This window comes from Rhodnius prolixus, unplaced genomic scaffold, assembly GCF_049639745.1.
Source record: "Rhodnius prolixus isolate KJV_2025 unplaced genomic scaffold, Rpr scaffold_12, whole genome shotgun sequence".
NCBI classification, from domain to species: Eukaryota; Metazoa; Arthropoda; class Insecta; order Hemiptera; family Reduviidae; genus Rhodnius; species Rhodnius prolixus.
This window is the reverse complement of record NW_027411635.1, coordinates 4204844-4213199: the sequence shown is the minus strand read 5'-3', so window position 1 is coordinate 4213199 and position 8356 is coordinate 4204844. Positions and strand designations below refer to the sequence as shown.

General features: G+C 33.7%; 1 protein-coding gene across 3 annotated transcripts; it reads right to left on the bottom strand.

Moving 5' to 3' along the window:
• Positions 1–4264: 4264 nt before the first annotated feature.
• On the bottom strand, positions 4265–8110 carry LOC141461762 (BLOC-1-related complex subunit 8 homolog). Of its 3 annotated transcripts, none has more exons than XM_074143066.1 (5): positions 7890–8084; positions 7627–7804; positions 6959–7054; positions 5262–5369; positions 4265–5003 (listed from the first exon to the last, which is right to left on the bottom strand). In XM_074143066.1, the coding sequence occupies exons 1-5, from the start codon at positions 7939–7941 to the stop codon at positions 4820–4822; spliced, it is 618 nt and encodes a 205-aa protein (XP_073999167.1). In that variant the 5' UTR covers positions 7942–8084; the 3' UTR covers positions 4265–4819. The 3 variants fall into 3 exon arrangements, with proteins under 3 accessions (XP_073999167.1, XP_073999169.1, XP_073999170.1); XM_074143068.1 differs by having other exon boundaries at positions 6959–7015; XM_074143069.1 differs by lacking the exon at positions 6959–7054 and having other exon boundaries at positions 7890–8110.
• Positions 8111–8356: the final 246 nt, after the last annotated feature.

The window sequence follows — 8356 nt, the reverse complement described above, 5'->3', positions numbered from 1 at the left end:
TCTAAGAAGATTTCCCCAACACCGTTATAAACAGTTCGCATTATTTGGTTGGAAATGCCTTTTTACTCAAGCGTTAGCTCAGGAATATTTGATTGCATATACGAAAAAAGATCAACCGTAATGTAATTTTGTTCACGGCGCAGTTCTACAACGAACGAAGTTGCAGCAGATCGATTGGTTATGGCTTTCCCGATTGTTTGTTAACATTGTTCGCGAATTCTAAGCACAAATCTTAATCATTATGAAGTATCACCGCTTCTTTGTAGATTTCTGCTGTAAAAGCCATGTTCATGTCCGAATTTTTCTTGCGTATTCGACGAAAAATTCTTCGATTGAAGCATGTGCGATTTATACTGTTATAGAGAGCTGGCGGTCATTATGATTGCGAACAATACACGAATTTGATTTGAATGTGACGTGTCATTAGCTCATACATCCTGTCGGTCGTTATCCAATAAATTCAGAGCTTGACATGCACATCGGAAAGTGGCATGTGTAATGCCGTTGACAATTTGCAATTGCTGGAAAACGTTGAACCAGGCACATTTACCAGCAGCATGCTAAGAATGCATCATTCATCATGATTGAGATGTACGGTGTACAGTCTGCCTGAAGTAGTTTCTTTAAATATGCCACGTTGTCCGTCGACTCTTCCCCTTGTTTGCGTCGTTCAATATTTTCTACCCGCATTTCTACAGTGGAATAAGTGGGCACTTCCGATTACAGCAGTGATTTCAGCAAACGCATCATTTCGTTATAACGTGAAGAAATCAGTTAACGCTGTAACCGGTGGATTTAGGGCTATTTGTTCCACATTGAAATCTATGAACATAGCACCTTCTGCTCCTCTAAACGGTAAAAAGCAAGTTCAATTGACTTTTATCATAGCTCTTGGAGCCGCTTTTGCAGGGAGAAGTAACTTCCATTTGCTTTGTAACTCTTATTACCTGAAATGAATGAATCCTCATAATAATAACAGATCCATCTGTTATCTCGGTAGATTGACAAATAAATTATTAGTCTGGTTGACACAGAGTTTAGTTTTAAAGTGTCTCTATTTTTGAGTTGTATATTTCAATGCTACATCCTCATGATCGGGTGCTACATGAACAAAAGTTTACGATGTGAATGTGGGGTAACTGCATTGGTGGAATCACATGAGGAAAAGTTGCCACAGATAGCAAATAGTAAGAAATACACAAAATAGAAATAAAATAATTACAACGTTTATTTAAATGGGATGAAAATAAACTACTTCAACTTAATATAAACTCAAGGGCAAGAACTAATAATACATACAACAGTCAAAAATTCATAATATTACATATTTGTTTTATAACTTCAAATATGCACTATATTTTGTCTATATTTTTTCTTAGATACTTGTAAAGAAAGCTTTGATATGCAAAATCTATGAATGTTAATTAGAAATGATGAACTCGCTACCGGAATCTACAAATGTTCCACTTGCTCTTTCAAACTGTGTTTCAAAACATTCCTGGAATGCCAATATTGATGTCTGATTCGTTGATTAAATCAAACAAATTGATTTTTCCTGAAGAATATCCGGTACATTGATTAAAATCAGTATCTTCCAAAACAGATCCGTTCAACTGAATTCCACATTTCAAATAGTCTACTTTTTAGTAGAATTACTCTCTGTTTCTTTATGTAGATGCAAAATAACGTATCAAATGGATTAACTTAATCTACCAAATGAGCCATAAAATACTAAATAACCAAATCCATGCAATAATGACTTAAATAATAAGCTTTTACAAATATTAGATGGGTTGAATCAATAAAAATGTCTTTTCTTATATTAGTAGCAAGTAGTAAAACAAATTTCAAACCAATTAGGGTGAAGGGACCAGTAATTGACTGCTTAAGAAAAAATTCGAGTTTAAGGTAGAATAACTTCCGTTATTTTGGCTCCAGGTGTAGGTTGTAAAATTGTACCGCTCCAGTAGGATGTATTTTATTTTATTAATATTTTAAAAGCAGTAAATTCGATCTTTACGCCAACCAAAAATGATTTTTTTTGAAAGTATGTCAATGACCCAGTAATAGACATACCGAATTTTCGGTGGAACCAGTGTTTGACATGGGGTGGGACCAGTAATTGACATACAAATATATTCATGAAACGACATAAGATATGCATTCAAAATCCTTTTAAATCTAAATAAATCACTTAAATCACTTTTTCAATTGGATTTATAACAAAAATCAGTCTTATTCATAATTAATTACAATCAGTTTTTAAATAGGCAAACCTAAATAATCTAATATTTTTTCAACTTTACGCTTTTTTATGCAGTTTTTGACGACCAACCCTTACACAACTGTCCTACTGGACAGTTTTAATTAAGTCCCCAAGCCAAGACAGGTAATTTGAATAACAGCCCTTACTTTCAATAGTACCAAGGAGATATTAGCTAACATACTTGTTAGATCGTACAGAATGTCTGTCGGCTCGCTTTTATCTCTTTCTCTCAACTCTTCCGCTCTCTTATCCTTCCAAGTTTCCGCTAAATATTTTGTTACTTAAACCTCTTTTTGGGAATTTTTTTTTGGTTCTCACTTTACCAAACTCTCTACTTCCGATTAGACTATGTGGTCACATCCTTGTTTTATCCATTCCGCCTATAACGTTGCTACTGATGGCATCTACGCGTCTTTGGGTTCGAGTTGTTGGTGCTTTCTAGTGAACAAAATTTCTCCTACGCTTCCCTTCTTTTGGAGCACTTCGCTAATATTTTCCACAATCTGTGCTGCCAGTGTCATTTGCTTCGAAACCAAACTATCTGAATGTAATTCATTCTTATTTTCTGCATTTAAACAGTATTTGATAGTTTATTATTACTGAGTTACCTCTTGGGCTCATTTATATATACACTGTGTGCACGTTCATCGCGTCCCGCCTCAGGTTGTAAGCATTCGCACTTACAACAGTAATAAATAAATGAAACATCAATGGAAAAAAAACTAGATTAAAAAGTAAGTAATGTGTAACATCACAAAGTCACCAACTTCTCCACTTATGTTTAATTTCGCACCTGGTACTTCTCTTGAGGGAGCTTCATTTTTCCCCTGGCCGTTTTATTTGATGGAATTCTATGGTTCAGCCATTTCCTCCCTTTCTTCTTTGGCATGTGGCAAGGACCCAAAACTGAGGGAGAATGAGAGATTTTCCAACTCCGATAAGTGGGCGTCGTTTTTATCAATCACGTAGGCCTCGGAAGCTGTTCGGCGATCACGATTATTCCAGTTTGTTGTTCATACATTGTTGTTCTCTACAGAATAATCATTCTGCATGCCCTCTTGAAATAAGGCGTACATTTGCTAATTCATTAATTTAAACATATTTTGTTGGAAGTTTTACTATTTATTTTATGTTGCCGATTTTTATCAATGATTTTATTTTACAATGTATTGAATTTTTAATTATAATAAAATTTATCAACCTATCTTATCATTTTCCCTGGAAGTCAATCACTGGTCTCAAACAAAAAAGCTGTAGGAATAGTAATTGACATACATGTCAATTACTGGGCAGATTGCCGTTTCAAGGACCAGTGATTGACAGCCCCAGTTTAATGCTCAATGCTTCTTATAATTAAAAAAAAAACTACATAAATGAAATCTACAAGTAATACTAATTATAACAGAACATTGAAACCACACGAATATATGAACAAATAAACGAAAAATAAGAAAAAAGAAAAATTATTTTCTTATCAATCCTCCTTAGCAACGGCTTGTTTTTTCCTTGATTTTGAACTTTTAACACAAATAACCTTCCACTGATACCAAGGAACCTTCCAAAAATTAATATTTTTCTGGAACTGCTGCCTAAAGGCTTCTCAATAACGAAATTGAAAGAATCACCACTAAAAACGGCTCATATCCCTTATAATACCAGTTTATATCTGGTATGTCAATTACTGGTGCCCAGTCAATTACAGGTCCCTTCACCCTAAATACTCTTTTGCACTAATCAAAATCAATAAATTAAAGTATAATGCAACTAAGTTTAATGGATACAAGAAGTTTTCATACACATTTATCAAAAATTTGTAAATGTTCAACAACTAACGATTGAAAAAAATAAATGATTCCATTTGACGAAAATAATAAAGACACTGATGCCGAATAGAAGTAGAACTTGTATGGATATAATGTGCAAACAGTCCTCCATCTTCCTTGCTAATGTATTTCAAAACATCACGAGAAGTCCGAACGGGTTCAGGATAAAAAAAAATGCATATACAACAATTTATTAATACATTATTCTCAATTTAAGGATGGTAATTTAAGATTAGTTCTTAATTTTGCTGTTCGCCATTTTAAAGTATGATTTTGCTCTGGTTTCAGGTTTTTTCATGAATTCAGATTCAGAATTATTAGATACGTAATATAAATTTTTAAAAGGGCAGAAGAAATATTTATCATACGACTTATTTGTTTAAAGTAGTTAGCTTTGGTAATTAATTTTATTTGTTACCTAAACAAATTTTTTTACTTAAGAGTAGAATGTAACTCCACTAGGTCGAGTAATTTAATTCCCAACGGTTTTTTGACTTTAAATAATTAGCAGAGAAACATACAATACGCAACTGACAGACAGAATTTCTAAAAACCACAAGACTACTGAAAGTGTCGAGAAGCAATAAGCTTCCTTACTCTACAGTGCTAGTCCATGACTTATCGATACTCTTCTACAGTAGTGAATAGGAATACATTTAAGATGGAAAAAATATAATCTTATGATTCATAGTTTGCCGAAATATATATTACATATCACTACACATCATTTTCAATTTTTGTTTGTTACTAAACTGTCATCCGAAGATGGAAAATTGCTCGTCTTTGCTTGGTTCATGATAGATTCAACTTTTGATGCAGTCTCACGCAAAGCATCAGAAAGTTCTGGTAGGTCTGGTAAATCTAGTGTAATATGAGCAGAAAGGCGTTTGTATACAGATCCTGATTCTTTGGATCTGAAATTATAGAAAAAATTATGTAATCAAGGTGCAAATCATGTTACATAAAAGAATCAATAATTTTATTATTTACTAAAATAGGTTTTATTATTTATAATTGTTTGCATCTTTTTTAGGAAAGGATGCATTAATTATACTTCACTTAAGAATACGAAATCTTGCCAGCTTTGTCTCTTGAGATTTCTCATTATCACCCATTTTATTAGAAAAGGATGAAAATTACTTTTTGTTGTACAAGTATTTTTAGAAACAAACCTTTGAGATTCCTTATACTTTAATTGTTGTTTAAAAAATAATGCATTTCTCAAGAGATCTTGGGTAGTTTGGAAGCTAGATTCTGCATTCTCTATAGCCTTAACAGCACTGAAAAGATACAAAAGGGTATTCAAATTATTTTTTGTAAACTAGAAAAACTTTTTTTTTTTATTGTTCCCAACAAATAAACCAACGAAAACTACCCAGTTGGACCTTTCTTTTTTGATCTTGGACAATAATGGTAGGTTTGTGTTAATTAGGTTGTACTGGGAGAAGGATTGTACGGAGATGTAGACTTTCCTTTGGCCACTTTATAAATCAAGTAAATTTTATGCTATTTATTTTAACGAATTATTTTACAGTAGTTTTTTTTATAGCTGAGGGTGAAAGTTATTCTATTAAAGTTTCTTCGAGACTGGTGGCCAATCTCGCGCTGCTATCGGCTTTCTCATTTCCCGCCAATCGGCAGTGTCTCTCACCAGATACACAAACCTACCATTATATGTCCAAAATCAAAAAGGAAGGGTCACCACTGGGTAGTTTTAATTTTTGGAGAGCGCTAGGAAGTTGAAATTATTTAATGAATTTGAAAGGTTGAGTTCGTAATGTTGAAAGTTGATGAAGATGTAAGTACTACGGTTTGAAGTGAGAATCAAAGAATTATCTGAAAAGGAGGGAAGGTGATGTAATGAGAAAGAGAAGCTCGACTGTTGCAGAAAATCTCAACTAAAATTGGAGATTTCGTTTCAAGCCAATATTTTTCAGTTAAAACTCTAGTTGATACATTACAAATTTTTCGAAAAATAGGATGATTTTTGAACGCCAGCCGAAACGCAAAAAGCTTCCTTCTAATTTTAAGAGGAAATTCACGGGCCTTTTCCAGAAATGTATTCATGGGAGTGGAGTTGAAAGCTCCCGGACAAGAGCTCAGTGCTTTGAACTGAATTCTATTAACTTTCGCTAAGTAGGTTTGCGAGGCGTCCCTACAAAGGACAAATCCTTTATCTATCCTGGAAAAAATTAATTTTCTGTAGAGCATTAACGATGTTTGGATATCAGCACCATAGTTCAAGCACCTCCGCAGAATTTTGAGAAATTGGTCACACTTTTTCGCCAAGTGCTCTATATGTCGTCTATACAACAATTTTTTGTCTAATGTCATGCCTAATGATTTAATAGTTGGCTCCATTCGAAGATGATGATACTCTCCTAATGTCAGAGATGGCAACGACGCGGACTTTCTATGTCTGGTAAAAACAGTCACACTGATTTTATTCTCAAACAATATGAGAACAAGATCGGTTTACCATGTATTAAAACTTCAACGTAGCTGTGTGGTTTTATTTTGGTCATTTCTATAGTTGATTTTTGGCTGAAAAGAATTATGTCATCAGCATATAGAGATACAGAACCATCTGCACCTGTATCAGCGTACAAATCAGCAATATAGATGTAGAATAGCAAGGGGCTAAGGATGGCACCTAAGGCAATCCTGTGTGTAACGCGCAGGCCAAACAGCTTGCCGCTATAAAGGATTTTAAGGGGTCGAGAGAAGATGAATATGTTTGGTAATTACTAGAAAACTTATTGATTCAGAAAACATCCTGACATTGTAGATTTTTTCTTACTACAGTTTTTTTGACTACTTTTTTAAAACATTAAACTATTTAGTATATACAATTAGGGCACGGCAATACCTCAAGCACTGCAGCCCACTCCTGAGTAAGTGCACTACACACTGATGACACTGCTCTCTGGTTACCAATAAACAGACCATCAATTGTAAGTGAGCTCTAAAAAAAGATAATCTAAGCGCAGTACTTGAAACTAGCACCTTCATGCGAGTCAACGCGCTACCACTAATAGTCCCCTCTCTGTTTCCGTTGTTAGTAGTCATTTAATTTTTGATTGAAAAGGTGCAAAACTTCTTTCGTCTTTGCTTCTAACACAACATCCAACCAGTATCACTTTTAAACATCCTTATATTACTATGTAAGTTAATATAAGGCCTCGTATATAAGGCTGTTTCTATATTCAATTACAAACATTTATAAATATTTGTGGTTTGTTAATTATTTGTAATTAAGTTAAGATAGCATAATGCTCCTAGAGGGGAAAATTGTGGTAGCTGTGTGGCTCTGAATAGCACAGGGCTGAAATCCTCCTAAGGGCACATCTAATAACGATTTGTATACGAATCAATGAATTAAAATATTTCTATTCTATTTTTTATATATATATATATAAAGCGATGAAACTTTAGCTTTCTGGTGATCGTAATTTCTTTTTAAATCGGTCTATTTTTGACAGTGACAAGATGATTCACTTACCTTCCTAACAAAAATATTTAACAAACTAACTTTACCTAACGGCATATTCCGCATCATAGCAACGACCTTGCAGCTCTTGGTGCAGTTTTCCAACTTCCATTCTCTTATCAACCATTGGTGGCAATGCTTTACGTACATGCTCCTGCAGACGATAGAATGCAAGGGATGGTTCATTTGCAACTATGTGAATATTTTCTGAAATTCTTTCGGTCACTAAAATCATTTAATTTTGTACTTCATACGTACATGTTGAAAAATAAAGCACATTAACATAAATGAGTAAATATTCAGCCATTACCTTTTTTAACTTTACATTCCAACTGTGCATCATTACCTTCAAACGGTGACATTATTTATCACTCACTTTAAAAATTAAATTAATACAAGCACTTGACCAATTAAAAAAACACGATTCATCCTTTAAAATTACATTTATGGCCATAATTTGGAAGTCCTGGAAAGACAGGTTATCTCCGACGTCCTAATAGCTACTTGTCAAATACCATTTCCACTCCAGTGGTGTTAAGCCTACCAAGCGCTGTTACAATAAAAACTTTTTATTACGATTATCGATAGAGCGGTAATCTCAATACCGATTAAAAATTATAAAAATGTGGAACTATTACCGATAGTATATATGTATGTATGTATATATATATATATATATACTTATATCTTGCAATTCAATATATTACTTCTTAGAGATGCTTTTAGAAGCTGGAGGCGAATTAGGTTTGTAATTAAATAATTCCGAAAACAGCTTCT

Excerpts from the sequence above, each read along its gene's own strand:
- LOC141461762 (XM_074143066.1), bottom strand. The coding sequence starts at position 7,941 with ATGTCACCGTTTGAAGGTAATGATGCACAGTTGGAATGTAAAGTTAAA. Across the intron at positions 7,805-7,889 it reads GGAATGTAAAGTTAAAAAAG|TGACCGAAAGAATTTCAGAA; the intron begins GTAATGGCTGAA and ends AAATGATTTTAG. Across the intron at positions 5,370-6,958 it reads AGTGGGCTGCAGTGCTTGAG|TGCTGTTAAGGCTATAGAGA; the intron begins GTATTGCCGTGC and ends GTATCTTTTCAG.